This window comes from Humulus lupulus, chromosome 2, assembly GCF_963169125.1.
Source record: "Humulus lupulus chromosome 2, drHumLupu1.1, whole genome shotgun sequence".
Taxonomy (NCBI): Eukaryota; Viridiplantae; Streptophyta; class Magnoliopsida; order Rosales; family Cannabaceae; genus Humulus; species Humulus lupulus.
In genome coordinates this window covers 25,985,922-26,008,502 of record NC_084794.1, presented here as the reverse complement: position 1 = coordinate 26,008,502, position 22,581 = coordinate 25,985,922, and the positions used below count along the sequence as shown (strand labels likewise).

Sequence of the window (22,581 nt, the reverse complement as noted above, 5' to 3'; positions counted from 1 at the left end):
CTTATTATTTACATTAATTTACATTGTATTTTGTTTGTTTGGAAAATTTCAGATTTCTAGAACTATTTTGACAACAGAGCTTCTTTGTGTCCCGAGTGTTATTATGAATGAGAATGTTCAAATGAAATCTAAAGTTACCATTAGATCTTCGATGCAAATATTTGAAAAAATAAATTCTTGGTTATCAAAAACTGACAAGATTGTTTTTAGAAAATACAGTCAGTTGGGTCATTTGTTGGACCTCCCTTGGAAAGGGAAGTTTTGGGGGACGTTATCGCACCAGATAATTGCAAGGAGGATAAATTGTCAAAAAAAGCATGAGTTGTGGTTTTTGATAAATGGCAAACCTGTGAGATTCTCTATCCAAGAGTTTGCAATAGTATCTAGATTATACACTAGTGGCGAATTAACTCCAGAATAACTAAATGTGGTTTCATCAAACAACAATTTAAAGAATAAGTACTTCAAGGATAGGTCTATAAAAATAGAGGATGTAGCAAATGTGCTAGATAATATACCAAAAGAGGAGAGAACGAAAGACAGAGTGAAGCTATGCTTTATCTACCTACTAAGTGCATTTCTATTAAATTCTAGTGTCGGTACCACAATAGATTTATCTTGGCTATGACTAGTGGCTAATTTGGAAATATTTGATAAATATCCTTGGGGGAGGCTGGTATATGAGAAGATTGTAGATCAAATTACTCGTGTAAAGTTTCGGAAAGATCATAATAAAGATATGATCAGGTGGAACTTCATATGTTGTCCTTGGATATTTCAGGTAAAAAAATCTAAAATTGTGTATCTAAATTTTGATAAGTATGGCTTATCATATGTTTTTCATGCTTACAATTTTTGTTTTGATTCTTATAGATATGGATCTGTGAAGCAATGCCGAAATTGGGAGAAATGATTGGACAAAGAATTCCAGGAAATCATATTCCACGATGGATTGGTTGGAATATAAATGTTAAGGTCCAAAATATCACAGTTGCAAGAATATCCAAAGTAATAGAAGAAGATGATGAGGTATTTATCCACATATAAAAGTTGCTTATGAATTTTTTAAAACGCAAATATATTTGGCTATGTTAACTTATTTTACTTTTCTTTATTTGGTTTTCCAGTTCTTTGTGCGACCTACTCTAGTTCCAAGTGCGGAAGAGAAGGCACAATTGTTCTATGAAAGGCTTCATAGCTATGTAGACAATGCAGATGACATTATAGATAAGATTTCTTCATTTTTAGGCGGCAATGTCATCCTGCGTAATAATCCTCGTATTGTTGCGGGAGAAGAGGCCCACAATAATACGGTATGCAATTGCAGCTTTCTTGTACAATTTAGTCGAAGTAGCGCTTTCGAAACGATGTTTTATATTTTGCTTTACGTGCCAATAACATGCCCCATGAGAAGCCATAACATAAACATGACGCACTGCATGTTCGATACTTTGATGTCTATCAGAAATAAAACACAAGTCTGAGCTATCAGGTATCAACTCCTTCAACTTCTCTAAGAACCATGTCCATGAAGCATTATTCTCACTATCAACCAAACCTCATGCAATGGGGTAAGTATGATATTCACTATCTTGTGTAGTTGCTACTAATAACACCCCCTTATGCTTAGTTTTGATCCAAGCTGCATCTATACCAATTACTTTCCTCATGTAGGTGAATCCTCTTATAGCCACTTCCAATGCCATAAAAAAGTACTTGAACGTATTTTCTGAATCAAGTTCAATGTGGGTAACTGTGCCTGGATTTACCTGCTTCAAAATATGACAATATGAAGGGAGCAAGGAAAAATTTTCTTTTGCTGTTCCTCTGATCAAATTTTGAGCCCATTGTTTTCCTTTCCAAGCCTTTCAATAACTGACTTGAACTTTCATTTCCTCGCGCATGAATCCCGCGAGGCTTCTAGGGTTGAGTGGATCCTTACTGTCCTTGAAGTGTCCCTGGACACGAGCACCAATAACATGACTGGATGCTTGTCTATGATTGGCATTTCGGTTCATCAATGAGCAAGTGTGAAGACCATGGTATTGTCGAATGACAAAGAATTCTGAATCTTTCATCTTTGTAGCACGTACTCGCCATAAGCAATTTTTACTAATACAACGAACTTCCTTCAATGACTTGTTTGATTTTATTGTTCTCATTTCAAATCTCCCATTAATGGCAATGACACTAAGATAATAACCCAATTCATCCTTACTTGCAAAGTGTCGACCCACATTTAAATCAAATCCATCGTGTCTCCCACTATTTTGACTTGCTTCTCTGGTAAATTCTCCAATATCAAAATTTTGATAAGGGATGATCTGGCCGCTCTCGACTACATTGTGACCTCCTTCGGTTACATTGTTATTTTCTTCAACTAATTTATCACATTCCTCGAGTACATTGTCACCTCCCTCCCTCGTGTACTATATCATTTGGTGTTGGATTGGAACCAATGATGTCTCCATTGTTCTGCACTAGATCTTCATTTGAAACTTGTTCAATTATATGACAACCAAAATAGTTATCATAAAAGCTTCCTCTATCAAAACCACTATCATCACAACCAAACTCATCATCATCACCATCATTGACAAGATTTGTCTTTCCTTTATCTTTATTCTTTTTCACGCACACATATAGAGGAATCACGTCTTTATCTTTGTAGAATATCATAAGATCCTCAACATCAGAATCATTACAAACCTGACTTGGTGCCATCTTACTAAATGTTTCACTAACTAACTTATGAGTAATTTCAATTTCATACAAATTTCGATCAACACCTATTTTTTCGTAGACTTTATCCACTAATTGATGAAACTTCATGCTTCTATCAACCAAAAATCCCTTGTTGCAACCAATACCAAACCATTCCCAAATGCGTTTATCTACAATCTTCCACTCACCATTATAGTCCATGCAAATAAAGGCATAATCCATATCTGTCATAAAGTTAAATATTTAAATTAATAAGTATAAAATAAAAATAACATATCAATTAGCTTATAATTACTTTAAAGCCATACAAGTTCATTTTAAAACATACAAAATGACCCTAAGAGACCCCATGCGACCCTATGAATCAAATAGGGTCGCTTAGTGCAATTTGGTCACTGCTAAAAATTGCACTAAGAGACCCTGTGAGACCCATATGGGTCGCACAGGGTCGCTTAGAGCTATTTGGTCACTGCTGAAAATTGCACTAAGCGACCCAGTGCAACCCTATGCGATCCATATGGGTCGCACATGGTCGCTTAGTGCAATTTGGTCACTGCTGAAAATTGCACTAAGAGACTGTCACGTAGGGTCGCATATTGCCAGGTTGTCTTCAACCTCGAGTTGGACCTACTTTTACATTAACATTTCATTTTTCTCAGTAGAAAAATGTATATTTATGCTAAATATAGTTATATAACTTGAAATAATGAATACCCAATTGTAAAAACTGAGATTCAAGTAAAGTATTAACCTTTACAATAAATGAGGAAAGGAGAATCACACACTCACGTTCAACAGTGCATGAGGATTTCTCTTTCCTAGGGTTTCTTTTTTATTTTCAATCTAGTTCACGAGGATTCAGCCAAAAAAAATATACATTAATGTCAATTAAATGAGTTTTAATTAAGATTTTTTGTTAATTAAAAAAAATGCAATTTTGCTAATAATTTTTTTTGAAAAGCTATTTGCCTAATAAAAGTTTTCATTTAGGTGATTTTTACAAAACACTCCTTTTCCTTTTCCCCATTCAAACCAGCTGTCTCTCCCTGTTTTTCAATTCCACATCTTTCTTTCTGTCTGCTACTACCACTGTTTGTACGGCCACTGTCGCATCTATGGCGATGACCCAGAGCGCGGCGGAGGCTTGTAGCCCGGTGGTCTTGAAGACGGGCCTCACCGTCATCGCTCTCTGCATTGCCGGCTACATTCTTGGCCCCCCTCTTTACTGGCATTTCATGGAGGGTTTGGCCGCTGTTAGCCAATCTTCTTCCTCTTCTACTTGCCCCCCTTGTGTCTGCGATTGCTCTTCTCAGCCTCTCCTTTCCATCCCCATCGGTAATTTCTTTCTCTCAATTTTGTGACACCGGATCCGGCTTAGATCTATTTTGGCTTCTCTTTCATTTGATCATTCTTTGCTCGTAGATCTTGATCCAGTTTATGCTGTTTTGGTGAGGATTTTAGAGTACTTGCTTGGGTCATGGTTTAGTAGTTGAGGCAATTTAATTTCAACGAAAACCCCAAGTTAACAGCTCCTAAGGAGTGCTAAATTTTGCAAGATACTCTTTTCTGAGCGTTGATTCATTCATAATGGGTCGTATGATGTAGTATTTTGGATGAAATGATTATTTACTGTTTGTTTGGTTTCTTTGTATGCAGGACTGAGCAACACTTCCTTTACAGGTTAGTCTCTGATTAAAAACTACCCGTATGTACATTACCTTCACACATTTTCTTGCTATCTGTAGTTTTTTACCAGATAAAAAACTTCACTTCTCATTTTTGATATGGATCATTACTTCATATCTACTATGTTTAGTTTGAAATGATAAAGCATGGGACTTAGTGGTGTATTCGTACAACACTAATTTGTTCTTTGTATGAATAAATTTGTTTTTTTTTGTTTAAAAAATAAGACGATTGTTGGAGCTTTGCTTGATATCTGAAATGAACACAATACACACTCAGCAAAGGAACAAGAAATATAATGACAAAGAAAGTGAACAGAAACAAACTACACAATACACACTCAGAGATTCAAATGAGGAACTCCTATATCCAAGACAGGGAACTTATCTTCCCTAGTCGAATCCACTATGAAAAAGAAGAGAGATTTACAACACTATCATTCACCAGCTACAGATTCTACAAGCCATTCACTAGGCCAACCCCCAAAGCTCACAGTCACGCTTGTTTTCTTTCTCCACGAGAACAAAGTAGTCAAAGCAGAACTTTAGCACACTAAACTCTCACAACTCTCAACTCTGAACTAATCTATGCCTTTTATAGGTATAAGGCTTACAAACAAAAGACCTATGGATAACCTAACTTAGCTAACTAACTTGATTTAACTTGACTTAACAGAATAATAACAACCACTTGGTCTGCAGCCCAAGATAACAGTTTTAACTAACAGTCAAGAAATGCAAGTCACACATTAATAAACTCCACCTTGACTGGCATTTCTATAGGACTTAGTTGGAATTGAAATAGGGAACCTTGCTCCAGCTGTAGTAACTAAGTAGGACCATGGTTTTAAAAAACGGTTGAGGCGTACGCCTCGAGGCGCGCCTTGAGGCGAGGCGGTAAAAAAACACCTCTGAGGCGCCGCCTCATAGAGTGGCAGTGAGACGCACGCCTCACATGAGTGAGGCGAATTAAGGCGGACGATTCTGAGGTGAGGCGGGCTGAGGCAGACTGAGGTGTATGCCTCATGTTTCTGCACTTTTTGGCTGTTTTATTGCCTCACACGTGGGGCTTTCTTAAAATAGTGTTTTGGGCTTTTCTTTTAACTAAATGGGCTTAAATTTTGGGCTTATTTTATCAGATTTTAAGTTAAAAAAAACCCTAATTTCTTCCTAACCTTCTCACGGCAATCCCCTCTTTTCTTCTCTTCCATCACCTCACAGCAGCATCTCCCCTAATTTCTCCCCTCTCCATCATCTCACAGCAGCATCTCTCCATCATCTCATCTCAGCTCTCCCTCACACTCTTTATTTCTCTCCTTTATACGCAAGGAGCTCTCTCCTCACTCATTTTATGCATTTTATGCTCTCTCCCTCACACTTTTCTTCTCTACCATCATCTCACAGCAGCATCTACCGATTAATGCATTTTATCCATATGATTTTAAGACTTATATAACTAGTACTTTTATGACTTTGACATGGACTTATGTGTTCTTTGTTATGAATTCTATGAATTTTATGAATTCTATGAATTTTATGAAATTTCATGAATTTTAGGATATTTTATGAATTTTATTATATTTTTAAAATTTTATTTGTTCTTATAGTTGAGGCGTACGCCTCGTTGCGCCTCGAGGCTTACGCCTCGCGGTACTAAGAGAAAACACCTCGCCTTGCAATTTCGCCTTTTAAAACCTTGAGTAGGACCAACATTTAACAAGTCCAAAGCTTCCTTGAACTTGTTTGTTGGCATTCCCTTGGTTAACATATCAGCTGCCGAATTCAAGTTGATTATGTTTCGCCTCTTCCTCAGAGAAAGACGATCAAACAATTCCCAATCATGGTCCTTGCGGATGGGATCATCCATATAATATACAAAAAGAAACTCGAGATATTTGATATCTTTCTCTTTGAATGAGATCTCAATTCCAGCGACGGTTTCATTAGATCTTACAACTAGAATCCCTCTTTTTTCCGAGCCAGTTCCTCTACCAGGAGTAATTAAAGTAGATATTTTTTCTACTTTTATCTCTCCTTGTGCCACTACATCTATTATGAAGTGCAACCTAACATCAATGTGTTTGGTCCTTTCATGGTATGCACTATTCTTTGACAAGTGTATGGCACTTTGCGAGTCACAATACACTTTAGTATCTGCTGAATTCAGTTCCAGCTCTTTGGTTATACCTTGCAGCCATATTGCTTCCTTTATAGCTTCTGTAAGAGCCACATATTCGGCTTCAGTGGTAGACAAAGCCACAATGTGTTGCAAGTTTGATTTCCTGCCGATGACATTTCCACCAAATGTAAAAAAAAAACCAGTTAGAGACCTTCTTTTGTCTAGATTAGCAGTATAATCCGAGTCACAGTAGCCTATAACTTGTTTTTCTCCTCTTTTGTATTCTAATCCCAGTTCTGAACTTCCCTTCAAATATCTCAGCAGCCACTTAACTGCTTGCCAGTGAGATCGGGCAGGTTTGCTCATAAATCTACTAATAAGACTAACCCCATAAGCAATGTCAGGCCTTGTTCCTATCATTGCATACATAATATTTCCCACAACACTAGAATAGGGAAGATTATCTATATATGTAGCCTCTTCATTTGATAACTCACCTTTGAAAGCTTCTAATATGACATTTGCAGCAGTAGTAGTGCAAACAGCTTTAGCATCTTTTTGACCAAAGATTTCTATAACCTTTTTGATATAACCTGATTGAGATAGTTTCAACACTCCCTTTCTTCTATCTCTCTTGATTTCTATGCCAAGTATTCTTCTAGCAGGCGCTGAAATGTCAAATTCTGACTTGAGAACCTCTTTCAACTTTTGAATTTCCTCCTTATCTTGGCATGCTAGAAGCATGCCATCAACATACAGTAGCAAGTAAATCATCACACTTTCTCTTATTTTTCTCAAATAAACACAGTGATCATAGTGACTTCTACTATATCCCTTGGTTAAAATAAAATCATCAAACCTCTTGTACCACATGCTTGGTGACTGTTTTAATCCATACAGAGATCTTTGGAGCAAACAAACTTTCCCTTCTGTCCCTTTCTTGACAAAACCTTCAGGTTGAGACATGTATATATTCTCTTCAAGGTTGCCATGTAAGAAAGCAGTCTTCACATCAAGTTTCTCTAATTCTAAATTCTGCATTGCTATAGCACCAAGCACAACCTTATAGATGATAGTTTCACCACTAGAGAGAAAACTTCATGATAGTCAACCCCCTTGACTTGAGAGAATCCTTTTGCCACAACTTTAGCCTTAAACCTTTGATTTTCAACACCAGGAATAGCAGGCTTGATCTTATAAATCCACTTACATCCAATTATCTTCTTACTTTCTGGTTTGTCAACAAGCTTCCAAGTTTGGTTTTTCCAATGGGACTTCATTTCTTCTTGCATAGGATAACAGCTGTCCATTCCCTTCTATATCTGTTCTTGCTTACTTCAGCAAAAGAGGTAGGCTCTCCAAGCTTTATTGAGTCCCCAATATTCAAAGCATATGCAGTGATTTCGGATTGTGCAAACTGAGCTGAATATCTATTAGGTTTCCTTATTTCTCTCCTTGTTCTCTCTGGCCAGCAAGTAGTCTCTTAGATCTTCATTGGTATCAATTTGCTCCACCTCATTTTATGTTTCAGTAGGCTCGTCCCTTGGATTTTCTTCACTATGCTCCACCTTAATTGTGTCATTGTTACCTGAAAAATCAAAGTTTGTATATGTTTGATCTTGTAGACCAGCATCAGATTTATTTTCCACCTCAAACTATGAATTTTCAGTAATGTTTTGGCCTTGCAAGTTAGTTTTGTAACAAGAATTTTCATTAAAAAATAACATGCTTACTAATGACACATTTTCTTTCATTTATTAACCGTAGTTTATAACCTTTAACACCAATATGATACCCAATGAAAACAGCCTTTAGAGCTCTTGGCTCTAATTTTCCTTGATTCTTATGCACATAAGCAATACAACCAAACGGTTTTAAATGAGATAAGTTTGGACTTTTACTAGTCCATACTTCCATAGGAGTTTTACTATAGCTGAAGAAGGTGACTTATTGATTAAGTAGCAAGCAATGGAAGTAGCTTCTGCCCAAAAACACTTAGGCAAACCTGATTCGGATAGCATACATCTAAATTTATTTAGGGTAGTCCTATTCATTCTCTTGGCTAATCTATTTTGTTGAGAAGTATCAGGGCATGTTTTATGTCTTACAATTCCATTCTCAGCACAAAATTTGTTAAACTCACCACTGCAAAATTCTAAACCATTATCTGTTCTTAGTTTCTTAAGTTTCTTTCCACATTGATTTTCAGTTGTGATTTTCCATTCCTTTAATTTACTGAAAGCTTCATATTTATGTTTTAAGAAATAAACCCAAACTCTCTTAGAAAAATCATCTATTATGGACAAAAAATAATGAGAACCAGATAAGGAATTTGGTACCTGAGGTGATCCCCACAAGTTTGAGTGTTCATACTCTAAGACTTCTTTTGTAGTGGGTACAGATCTTGCAAAACTCAGTTTGTGAGACTTCCCTAGAGCACAAGTTTCACAAAAATCAATTGAACCAATCTGGTTTGAATCCAAGATCCCTTGTTTGCTTAGTTCTTGTAGGCCCTTTAAGCTTATGTGTCCGAGCCTCTTGTGCCACAAGTAGGTTTGAGTTGGTGCTGAATTTACAACTGCAACTTCACCATTTACAGATTCACCTTGTAATATATATAGCCCTTGTTGATAGCATCTCTTTAGAACTACCATAACACCCTTCATGACCTTGAGTAACCCATTTTCTCCTTTGTATGTACAACCAGATTTGTCTAACATTCCTAGAGAGATGAAATTTCTTCTCAGTTTTGGAACCAACCTAACTTCTTTTAATATTCTGTAAGAACCATCCCAAAGTTTCAGTCGAACATTTCCAATTCCAGTGACTTCACACGAGTTGTCTTTCCCCATGATTACATTTCCACCACTCACAGGATGGAAATTGAAGAGTAGCTCTCTTCTATATGTCATATGGAACGTGCAACCAGAGTCCATGACCCATTCATGTTGTATCTTTGTTGAAGAGATTGATAAAACTTCTGTTAGACAAATTTGCACTGTCATAACCTTTAGCAGATTTAGAATTATCAGCCTTGTTTCCATTCGATCTACTTGTACCATTGTCGTATGAATTCTTCCTTTCTGGACATAATTTCTTTGTGTCCCTCCTTTCTACACAGCCAGCATATCCTCTTAGTTTGTCCACCATTCCTAAATTGAGATCTTGAATGGCTTTTTCCTCTAGAAGTATTCCTCTTGAGTGATCTGCCCCTTGCATTTAAGCCTTCTGTAGTACCCTTCTTTTCAAACTTTAGCTCCTAATCTTTTGATCTAAGTGCACCTAAAACATCATCCAAAGACAAAGTATCTCTACCATATTTGATGGCAGTCTTTAGATCTTGAAAATTTCCAGGCAAAGAATCTAACATAATAACAACTTGATTTTCTTTTGATATTTTTTCATCAATATTAGCAAGACTCATTGTTATCTTTATAAATTCATCCAAATTATCAACAAAGGATTTAGATGAATCCATCTTAAAACCAAACAATTGTTCCTTAAGATAAATTTTATTTGAAAGTGACTTAGTCATATACAAAGATTCAAGTTTTAACCAGATTTTTGCAGCTGTATCTTCATCATCAATTTGTCTTAAGACATTATCAGCAATGTTCAGAATTAACAAACTAAAAGCAGATTCCATTACCTCAGTCTTCTAGGCAACCGCGAGTGTGTCGAGCAAGGACTTCTCTCCCAAAAGAGCTTGTGCACTTTTGATGAACCAAAACAACCCCCATTTTTTTTCCACATGTTGAAATCCCCTTTTCCATCGAACTTTTCTTTTTCTATGCGTGACCCCATTGCTGAGTTCTTGATCTTGATGATTTCTTGATTGAGATCTTGATATCAAAGCGGCCACGGAACTTGGCTCTGATGCCACTTGTTGGAGCTTTGCTTGATATTTGAAATGAACACAATACACACAGCAAAGGAACAAGAAATATAATGACAGAAAGAAAGTGAACAGAAACAAACTACACCAATTCCAATGAGGAACTCCTACATCCAAGGCATGGAACTTATCTTCCCTAGTCGAATCCACTATGAAAAAGAAGAGAGATTTATAACACTATCATTCACCAGCTACAGATCTTACAATCCATTCACCAGGCCAAATCCCAAAGCTCACAGTCACTCTTGTTTTCTTTCTCCACGAGAACAGAGTAGTAAAAAGAGAACTTTAGCACACTAAGCTCTCTCAACTCTGGACTAATTTATGCCTTTTATAGATATAAGGCTTACAAACAAAAGACTTAATAGATAACCTAACTAACTAACTAACTAACTTGATTTAACTTGACTTAACAGAATAATAACAACCACTTGGTCTGCAGCCCAAGATAACGATTTTAACTAACAGTCAAGAAATACAAGTCACACATTAACAACGATCAAATTAGCATTACAAATTGAAAATAACAATGATAAAAGAAAGTAAATTACACAATATACAAAGTAATAGAAAGTAGAACTTCATAGTGGCTGGACTAGTGGTAGGATGCACTGAGTTTTGTATTATACAGTTTCCATAGATTTGCTTTTCATAGTAGTGTAAAAGAATGAATGACATGATACAACAGCTGACTAGCACACATGCTGTTGAATTGAGAATGCTTATACTTTTATCACCTAGACCAAAAACCATATATGCTGCTAAGACAAGATAAATAAAAATATTAATAATGGTGTAGAAGATAGATTATTAAGATAATAGAATCCATAAAATATAAATTTAATAATATTTATTAGTATATTTATTCCCAAGTCTTATTAATTGTAGAAATTATTCAAACTATCACCTATTCAATTTATATATTCCTTTTAACCTCAAGGGGTAGCTCGAGTGGTAAGGGCGGTACTTAGGATCTCACCCATCCTAGGTTCGATTCCCCACGGAAGCAATTAAATACCTTCTTGGGGTCACTAGGGCAGTCTCCGGCTGAAAGCACCAGGGTCTCGAAGGATTAGTGGGGGTGAGGCCCCTGATACCCTCGGTTACCAAAAAAAAAAAATTTATATATTCTTTTTAAGCACAAATTATTTTCATATAGGATTTATCTTCACTTTTAACAATATAATATCAAAATCTTTAGTGTGAATCAATTTAATGAAACAACAAAATCAAGGAATATTATTTATAAGACATAACATAATTTTCTTTTTTTCTAAATATTTGATGTGCACAATTTAATGGCACACTTTAATAAAAAAATATTATGATTTTGCACTAATGAAGAACAAAGGGTAAATATATGCTAACAATAAAAAATACATGATATTTAAGATTAAAGAAGATATTAGAAGAAGAAAATTCATAAACTTTATAGCACCAAATGAGAAATCAACATACAAAATAAATACTATATAGATACATATTGTTTCATCATCACCTTAATATTCTTAAAAATATTAAAAATTCATAACTAGAGTAGAAAATACAAAACAAATGAAATACATACTTGAAAGTGTTTTTGAAAAACCTAAAAATGGATGAGAGGAATGGTTGAGAGAAAATTGTAGAAATGGTGGAGAGATTGTGTAGTGTAGGGAAAAAGATGACCACCCCAAATGCTCTTCCAACATTCTATTTATAGCCAAAATAATGTAATTAAATTAATTAATTTAATGTAAAATAAATAAATTGATTAAATTAATTTGTTGTGTAAGGAATAATATGGCCATATTAAATAGAAAAGAATGTAAGAGATTAAAAGGTTGTAAAGAGAATAATATGGGTGTAGTGATGGAAGAGTGGTAAAAAGAAATGAAATAAATAGATAAATGTGGTGTATGGGTTGGAAATAGTGTGGTATTTCCGAATGGGGGAAATGTGAGTATAAAAATATGGAAAAATTACACACATCACCCTATATCTCAAGAAAATTTGAAAGATACGGTATGTCATATATACGGTTTAACTATAGGTGTTTGAACACGTATATCAATATAAATATAAATATGCATACGACATGCAGTACTACTAATCATATAAATCACTATAATATTATCTATATGATTATATATATATATATCTCTTTGTGAGTGATAAAATTCATAATATATTGCATTATTATATGTAAATATTATTTTGGTAATATATAATAAATGAAGCATATATTTGTATATATAATACAGTTGAATGAAAAAATGTTTTATTTGATCGTCATATTGATATTTTTGACAAATATACTTATAGGTGATTAAAATTAATCTCTTTAAATAATACTAAAAGATGAGTAATTATTGAAATAATAACAAGCTGTTACAAATTAGTAATGTTGTGTTATAAATAATATTGGGAGGATAAATAACTATTAAAATTATAAAGCTAGTAAATTTTTATTACAATTATGTTAAGTAAATATATAAATTATTTATGCAAATATTAGTTGAAAAATATAATTTTATTTGTGAATTAGTTTTGTCAACTTTTGTTACAAAAATAGATTTTTATTTGTTATGAATTAATTTGTAATTGTTGTTTACAAATTTGTAAAAATTATTTACTTATTGTAATAGTTTTGTTACTACTTGTTACAATCTTGTTACAGATAATGAGTTTTAGTTATTGCATGTAACGATTTTATTATTAATTATAATAATTTTGTTACTAGTTATAATATTTATATTAGTTGTTCTAACATGTAACATTTTTGTAAATTTTAGTAACAAAAATTGAAAAGTTTACTTATAAAATTAATTCTGGAAATCATTGTTACATGTTAACAAAAGAAAAGAGTGTTATGGTGATAGTGAATTTTCAAATTAGTAAATTAATGATGACCAAATTTTAAGTATTAAAATCTATATTTATTTGTTTGTCCAAGAAAAGCTTATATTTATCCGGATTAGTTTTCACGAGTAACATTTTATTTTCCTAATATTTTTTTTGTTAACAAACAAATTTATGGTGATAGATCCGGCCATATTATAATACTATTAAATAAATAGTATTCAAATTATTAGATTGGTCTTTATAATACTAATAATTAATAATTATATTATTAGTTTCTATAATCATTAATAATTTATTATGAGGAAAATTTACATGTGTTATTGAATGGGCTTGGGTTTTGTATTTACCATTAAATTATGGGAAAATTACGAAGTGCACTGCATTTGGTAAAAAAAATCTAAATATACGGATATTTAAATAAATTACAAATATACGGTCACTTAAATATAAGTAAATTCTTCACTCTCAATTCTGTCTCCCTCCCCTCCGTGCCGATTTTCGTTACTTTAGTTAATTGAACAAATTTTTTATATACTACAAATAATATAATAATATAAGTAATAATAATTACAGCTACTACTTTCAATAAAGTAGATTAATTTATTTTTATTTAAAATGAATTTATTTATTAATATTAAAATAAATATTTATATTTATATAAATTATTATAATTTATATACGTTGCAATATATAGTTAATTAAAATTAATATTAATAACTATATTGTTGGATAATCACAATATCATTATTCTTTGAATATTTTTTAAATTATATTTATAAATCTAAATTACAATTATGTTAGTTGAAATTATATAATATTTTTTTAAACGTTAGCTACAAAATAAATTTCTTACTTTCTAGTTTTAAAAAATATTGTTACAAAAATGAATTTTGTTTACTTATAAAGTAGTCTATAATTTTTTTTGTTGACAAAAAGACATGTTTTTCTACTAATTTTTTAATAAACACAAAAATGTTATTATAAATATTTATATAAATTATTATAAATATTAGTTACAAAAATATATTTTCTAATTATAAAACTAGTTTTAGAAACTTTTGTTACAAAAATAAATTTTTTAGTTACAATTTAATCTCTTTTTAAACTAATTTTCTAAATATTAGTTACAAAAATGTAAAAGTTGTTTACCATTTAGTAATAGATGTTTACAAATTTGTAACAAATATTTACAATTGTAACAGATATTTACAAATTTGTAATAGATTTTCATATCTTTTTTAGTTTTTAATGTATTTTTGTAGATTTCCTTTTAATAAAGTCTTTTATAAATAATGAATATATTCAATTTATATTTTTAAGTTGTATAGTATAAATATGATGGTTCCTGTAATTTTTTGGTACAATATGGAAAAATATAATATTTTTATGTAAATTTTGGTTACGATTTCTTAACAATAAATTATTTTCGTAAATGATAGTTACAATAATTTGCTAATATGTATTATGTTGTCTGTAAAAGCATGTTACAAACCTATGTATTATGTTGTCTGTAAAAGCATGTTACAGGTTTGTAACATGTAAATTCATAGTTGTCGTTGTCTGTAAAAGCTTGTTACAGGTTTGTAACATGTAAATTCATCGTTGTCTGTAAAAGCTTGTTACAGGTTTGTAACACGTAAGTTCTTATTTAGCATTTCTCTATCATGTTGTTTAGGGTTGCTCAAGATCCAAACCAGTCCAATTACCCCGAACCAATCCAATAATAAAAAATTGGATATCCAATTACAATTGGATTTGTAATCTTAGCATTTCTCTATCATGATATTTAATGGACTTATGTTGTAAACTTAATATTTAAAGGACTATAATGTGACAATTGTAAAGATTTAAATTGGTATTATTACTACATGGTGTCTAGATTTTTGTATGTTTTTTGTTTTGCTTGTTAATTTCTTTAATATCAAAATTTAGGTTCAAAGATAAAAAAATAAAAATAAATCGACCCAATCCAATTACAAATGGATTGGATTGGATTTGTAGGCCAAAACGGATTTGATTGGATTAGATTTGATGATTTCCAACATCCAACATTTAATTGGATTGGATTGGTTAGTGTTAAAAATGTTGGATCAGATCGGATGATCATTCCTAATGTTGTTTGTAAAGATTTGTTACAAGTTTATTGCTATGGTTGTGTTTGGTAAAATTTTTGTTTTTGAATTTTTTAAACAAAAAAAAAGAAATATAATTTTATTTTTAAAAAATAAAAATATGTTTGGTAACTATTTTTGTTTTTTGTTTTTAAAAACAAAAAATAATAAACGCGTTTGATCATTTTTATTTTTTTATTTAGCAATACGAGGTGTTGATTTGAAGAAAAAAAAGGTCGAAAACGGTTTAAAAAAATTTTGAAAGTCAAAAAATTCTATTTTCAAAATTTAATAAATTTTGATTAAAATTCAAAAAAATAATAAATAAAAATAAAGTTATCAAACACATTTTATGTTTAATTGTCAAATTTTTAATTAATTAAATAAAAAATTACTTTTTTAAGTGTTACCAAACACAACCTATATTTTTAAAAATAATTTTATGATTATGATCTTTCAACAATATGATTTTATCAAGTGTAAACGTTGATTATAATTTTGCAAGTGTACAAATAAGTAATTCAAAATTAATTTAAAGATATTAATATATATATGTTGTTGTTCAGGATAATATTTGTAATAATTTGATACAAATTTGAGTATGATATTCAACCTGTAATGGAATGAGTAATATGGATAACTGGGTAGGCATAGATTCCGTAATTTTGTAATTAGTTTAAAATACCGTATATTTAGAATTTTTTTCCAATTTGCCGTATATGTGTTAATTTCCCTTAAATTATTTATTAGTTGGCATCATCCAAGTGTCGTATATTTGTAATTAATTTCACTTACTTTATATTTGGACTTTTTTTTTATAAACTTAGTATATATGCAAATTTCCCTAAAAATATGGCATTTAAATGGCAGCACATGGGGAAAAAAATGCTCTGAAATAGGCGTGGGGTTTGAGCTGGGCAGGCGGCTTCAGTGGCGTCTCCAGCATGTGGCTTGCGTGGGCCCGGGTGAAGTGCAGCAGGAAGGAGAAACTGGGCCCAAGGGACAGAGCTGGGCCGTGAGGTGGTAGTGGCGTGGGCGTAGGTGTGGGCAGCTGGGCTTCTAACTTCAAAAGTACCATCTTTTCTTTCTCATTTTCACTTTTATTTCCTTTCTTTTCAAGCACCAAACATACAACACATTTGCTACAAAGCAAAAATAAATTAAATCATAACTACATATTTTCAAATATAAAATAAATCATATTAAATCCATGAAAATTAATTAATTAAAATTTAATTTACTTAGGCATTTAGGTTCAATAAAATCACACTTTTAACTTTTAAACTAACAACATTAATTTCACATAATTAAACTATAACATAATACAATAAAATAACACTAAAAACATACAAAATTCTATAAAATTCAAATAACATAAAAACTTAAGAATACACAATAATTGATAAGTAAAACGCGGTAAAATAACTCTATGTTGTAGAGTTATCACATCTCTAAGAAAATATGATGTGCATGCTTCCATTTTTAGAGGAATGAATAAGCCTCAGTTAGTGCACATGAAGAGGGGTATAAATTTTCAGTTTTTATTTTATAGGCAAGGTGAGCACAAGAAAATTGAGCGGACCAAGTTTTTATAATTAGCTTTTCAATCTCATAGGTTGCCTCAAATTAATTGAAAATCAAGCTAAAAGATGTAAAATACAATGAAAACTTATAAAAAAGAGGGCATGTTCTTAAAGACAAAATATCTTGTACATGAAATTATGATGAGAAAAACAAATATTACATGGGAAGCTATAGAATAGATGATTTATGACTCAATTTTTAAATCACTTGCTTTAGAAAACATTTGAAGTATATTATTTTGACATGTTTTTGAAAAATTTGCCAATGATCATATCTTTGGCATGTTAAAGGATAAGTAGTTGTTGTCACTTGGTTTTTTTTTTGAATAATAATCAAGTTGTTACCTCTTGATGTTGTCAAATAAAGTTGTAGGTTGTTGAGGTTTATAAAGGATTTTGAGGTTTCATATTAGGTTGCAAATATTATAATAAAGATTGCACCTTAAGTTGCAATGGTTGCAAATAGAGGTTGCAAACCTTATTAATAAGGTTGCGTCTCAGGTTGCAAACATTGCAATAGAGGTTGTTGATATTGCAATAGAGGATGCTGAGTTTGCAAATAAGGTCACACCTCAGGTTGCAAAGATTACAATAAAAGTTACAAATTTTGCAACAGAGGTTGTACAGGTTGCCAAAGGAGTTCCAATGCAATCCATGGCAACTTAAAAATTCATATGCAAATTTCATTATTATGCAATGCATGCAACCTACTGCAAGCTCATGCAATCTAATGCACCCCCAAAAATCAATGCAACCTATGTCAACTTAAAAATTCATATGTTATTTCCATCCTTATGCAACTCATGCAACCTCAAATACAATTTCATGCAACCTAAAGCAACTTTAAATAACTCATTTGCGAAATTTATTCTTATAAAACTTGTGTGATCTATTGTAATCTTAAATGCAAGCCTAAAGAAACTTACTGAAACCTCAAATATAGGCCCATGCAACCAAATGCAACTCATGAAAACTTAAAAACTCATTATGTTGTAATGAAATCTATGTTTGTGTAACGTACCAAACTTTCGAGAAATTTTGAATATTATTCCAAAGAATGGGTATTTTTAGTGATTTCAAATCAAATTGAGAAATTGGTTCATCTTAGTTGAAATTATGGAAACTCAGTTTGGAACTGAGGTTAAGTCCCTTATCGGGGACAACGTCTGAGAATTATAAATACTCGTTGACAATTAATTATGGAAAACATTTATTTTGGGCATTGGAATAATAATAAATTAAGTGAATATCTTTCTAACTAACAAATTGTTAGAATAAGAATGTTTATTTTGCATTTTGAGAGAAAATGCATAATTAGCCTTATTTGTGGGAAGCAAATTTCACAAATAAAAATATGTGGCACATAATTTATTTTGTCACACTTAAAGATGACATTTTGGTGGTTATAATTGTTATTTTATCATACTTAAGTGGGCTTTAGATTTCTACCACCCTTGGACCCTACTTTTGGGCTCAATTACCTCTTAAATGAACTTTTTGGGTATATTTCAAAATGGGGTCAAGCCAAATCCGAGAATATCAACTTTGTCTCAGATTTTAGCTATTGAGTTAATTAAATTTAAAGGGGTTGTCAGCCATTTGAAGTAGATTTAGGGTAGGTCAACATTTATTAGGTGGTTAAGTGGTGTAATGAGCTATAATTACTTGAGAAGACTAATAACCATGCAAGGCCTTTCACTCTAATCTTCCAGGTCACTTCCTTCAGCCACTTTGCATCAGAAAAGCTCTCATCTCTCTCTAAAAATTCGTAGCTCTCTCTCTAAGAATGGCTTGGTTGAAGCTCCAAAGCCTGAGGTTTTCTACAGGAACAAAGGTTAGTATGGTTATATGGTTACTCAACTCACATGCAAGGGTTCAAGGTAGAGGAGGAGCATTCAAGCCTAGATAGACCAAGTTGGTGCATACCGAATTTTCTAGAAACAAGAGGCAAGTGTTTTAGGGTCTCATTGGTAGATGATTTGGAAATAATTTTATGATTTTGAAAACATAAAATAAGTAGGACCCATCAAAATAAGTGATTGGTTGATTATTTTTTAAAATACAATCCAAATACCAATTCAAATTTTATGAATTAAAAAAGAAAACGAAAAATTCACGTTTTTTCTCTTTCTTGAAATTTTATCCAAAAACAAATTCCTCTTTTTTTCCACTTTCTTCAACAGCCGACTACAGAGTAATCGACTTACCACCTTTAATCCTTCATCACAGTCCACACCCACGCCATCTCTTCGCCGTCTTCCTTCGTCGATCACCTGTGCTCTTTTTCTCCTTCGTTGCTTCATCAGATATTTGAGGTGAGCTCTTTTTTTCTCCGCTGATTTTGAAAGAATACAATAAATGGTTGTTAAATGTATGTATATAATCTTAAAAATTAGTGAATATTGCCTTATTTGAACTTTAAACTGTGATTTTTTCCCTTTTAATTTCATTTTGTGATTTCTCTTTACTGTAATAAGTGTGCGTGGTTTTTCAGACTACACCTATAGTTGTAGTTGTTGATAACTCATCTCATAGTATTGTAATACTTTTCCCGATTAATTATAATTTCTTGCCTTATTTTTTTTCTTTCTTTTTGGTCATGTTATAGATTATGATGATAGAGCCCACTTGAATTAGTAAAAATTGAAGTAATATGTGGCATCAGAAGTTCATGATTTAAGCCATTGGATCTTTTCAAGTGAGAGACTTCTAAGTCAAAATACGATATCAATGAGGTTGGTGTACTCTTTCTCTTTCTTTATGCAAATGTCTTTGGAAGTCCTGATTTACTATGACATCATTTGTTAGCTATTAGCTTTCACAATACAATATTTGAAAGTCTATACAAGTTATGATTCATGCAAAATCTGAAAGTCAAAACATAAATAGAAGAATCTTACTGACATTGGTTAGATTGGTTTACTACCAAGTTAAAAGACAAAAAATATTGCATATTATAATGAATTAATAGGCCTTTTATGTGTGACATTTTATAATGCAACAATTACTAATTTTGGTGGCAATCAAATGAACATAAAGTTGACAGTATTCCTGAGTTTCATACGTACTAGACCAAACCATTATATCACCAAATTAACTTCCACACAATTAGAAGCCAATGAATTTGGATAAATATTGAGTTTGATACCAAAACAGTATGAGGCACCAATTTTGTGTTTTCAAACCAAAAATATTACTTTTCAACTCATTTTAATTGAGAATTATTGTGCCATGATGTTGCAGCAAGAAAACTTAGAAGAAATTGCCTTGGTGGAATTGTGGAAGAAGGAAATTTTATATAAAAATAATTTTCAACTCCACCAATCACATATTTTAAATCTATTGTATTTTTAGATATTTTACCAATCACAAATTTAATTTTTTAAAACTCAAAAATATTTTACAGATATTGAACTAATCATATTTTTATAAATATGTTTTTAGTCATTAAATTCAAATTTTCATTTCAGAATTTCATTTTTCAAAAATACAGTTTTTTAATCGCGAACCAAAGTTTTGCAAATATGGCAAAATGAGCAGTTGTCCAAATCTTCTGTTGTTGTAGCTTTGTATTAACAGCTTCCCATTTTTTTTTTTTGCAGTTCATCAACTAATTTTTTTCCAATTCTAGCCTTAATGTTATCATGCAACTTTCTGCATTATACATTTATCCTATGTACATTATATGTGGGTATTAAAGTAATATTACAGATTTTGTTTTGGACTGTTCTAATTTTTTTTTTTCAGAAAAAGTTTTTTTTGCTCTTTTCTCAGCCCTGCCCACGTTACTCTCTCTCTCACGCATATATATAATCATGTGTTACAAAAATATATACTAACTGCTTAGAAAAGCTTGTAACATATTTCTCTAAAACAAAAACTTGTATTTAATATGTCATCATGACATGATTTAATTAAAATCTACTTAATATTTAGAGGATATGATATTCAATTATTCTTAACTAAAAGTTGCCGCTTGTTACAAAAATGAACAATGAACAGGTAGAGAGTAGAGAATAGACATTTAATTATCATTATATAAAAATAAAAACAAACCACCAAATAGATAGTAAAATCTATTAATATACCTATTAAAAGGCTTCAACTATGTATACATTTATATTACAATGAAAGTATGAAATACCTTCAACCAATTATTATTATTTACTCACCCATAAACTCATTTACTTTATAACTTTTACTTTTAAAAAAAATTCACTAGACAACAAATAATCATGAGTGAAATGTAAATTTAGAATACATTACTTTTATATGCTTATATTTCCTACATAAATTAGTGATACTTGGTTTATATTTATATATATATACTTATATATATATTAGATACAATCAAAGTGCAATATGAACGTTTGCTTAGTTTTATTTATATAATTTATTAATTATTTTTATTAAATTTATATTAATGTCATAAATTTTGAAATAAATATCCTATTTTAATTAAATAATTTATTTATTTTTGTTTAAGTTTATGTTTGTTCTAGTTTTTGAATTTGAGAGTGACAATAAGAGATTATATATATAATATATTTAATGTAATATTAAATAATATACGTGAATTTTAAATTTAAGTTTCTTGCTAGTTTAAAAAAAACAATTTGTTCCTAATTCACAGTAGATTATATTATATGTTTAATATGATATTATTTTAATAAGTGAGTTTAAGTTTAATTAAGTTTTATTTAAGTTATAAAATGTATGATTTTATTATTTTTAAATAATTATCATAAAATATCTCAAAAATATCATATTATAATTGTTTAATTATTTATTATTTTAAAATAATTATCATTGTAAAACATCTGAAAAATATTATATTTTAATTTATTTAATTATTTATTATTTTTAAATAATTATTATTGTAAAATATCTCAAAAATATTCTATTTGAATTTTTTATTTTATTTTATTTAAGTTTAAGTGTTTACAAACTATAGTTAAATATAAGAATATTTCGTTAAAGTTAACATAAAAAAAATAAAAAACTATTAAAACCAATAATTTCTGTTATCTACACACTTATTATATAGAAGAGATATGCAAATCTCAATAATATAAAAATATATTTAAAAGATAGTAATTCATGCATAATAATTTTGATCATATTCATTAATGTTTTTGAGTTTATGTTCTTCTTTCTATTTTGTATGGGTTTATAACTAACATTTTAGTTTATTCTTAATTGGTATATAAGAATAATAGTTTAAAAAGTTGTTTTTTTTTATTTCATAGTATCATTTATTTTACTTGTTATTTATTTTCATTTTGGTTTATTTAATATTTAAGTAACATTTTTTTAATGTTTAATAAACTGATTGGTTTAGTTCAAATTTTGAAACAATGTTTATTTTTTTAGTTATTTTAAAATAAATAAAAAAGTCTAAGTAAAACATAACCGACTATAAAATTCTAAATGAGCAAATTTATGGATCTATATGTATTAAATATATATTTATTGAGAGGGTGATATTGTTAAATGGGCATGCTATGAATGAGTTTAGTTTCCAATAAATATTTTTTTGCAAGATGTTAAAGAGTTGGGATAAGTTATGATTAGTTCAATTCATCTGAATATCCAAAGTAACATTTTATATATTTGTGTT

The 22,581-nt window shown here is 30.8% G+C and overlaps 2 protein-coding genes across 5 annotated transcripts; both read left to right on the top strand.

The window, feature by feature from the left end:
• The first annotated feature begins 687 nt into the window (after positions 1-687).
• On the top strand, positions 688-1,785 carry LOC133814060 (uncharacterized). The gene is made up of 4 exons (XM_062247073.1): positions 688-781; positions 874-1,029; positions 1,128-1,313; positions 1,675-1,785. The coding sequence occupies exons 1-4, from the start codon at positions 740-742 to the stop codon at positions 1,783-1,785; spliced, it is 495 nt and encodes a 164-aa protein (XP_062103057.1). The 5' UTR covers positions 688-739.
• A 1,966-nt stretch (positions 1,786-3,751) lies between these two features.
• LOC133817531 (uncharacterized) lies at positions 3,752-22,579 on the top strand. Of its 4 annotated transcripts, XR_009885577.1 has the most exons (6): positions 3,752-4,059; positions 4,381-4,404; positions 16,249-16,449; positions 19,145-19,276; positions 19,570-19,696; positions 22,211-22,579. XR_009885577.1 is itself a non-coding variant. In XM_062250083.1 (4 exons), the coding sequence occupies exons 1-4, from the start codon at positions 3,840-3,842 to the stop codon at positions 19,591-19,593; spliced, it is 354 nt and encodes a 117-aa protein (XP_062106067.1). In that variant the 5' UTR covers positions 3,760-3,839; the 3' UTR covers positions 19,594-19,696. The 4 variants fall into 4 exon arrangements, 3 of the variants coding, with proteins under 3 accessions (XP_062106067.1, XP_062106066.1, XP_062106068.1); XM_062250083.1 differs by lacking the exons at positions 16,249-16,449; positions 22,211-22,579 and having other exon boundaries at positions 3,760-4,059; positions 19,191-19,276; XM_062250082.1 differs by lacking the exons at positions 16,249-16,449; positions 22,211-22,579 and having other exon boundaries at positions 3,760-4,059.
• The last annotated feature ends 2 nt before the right edge of the window (positions 22,580-22,581 follow it).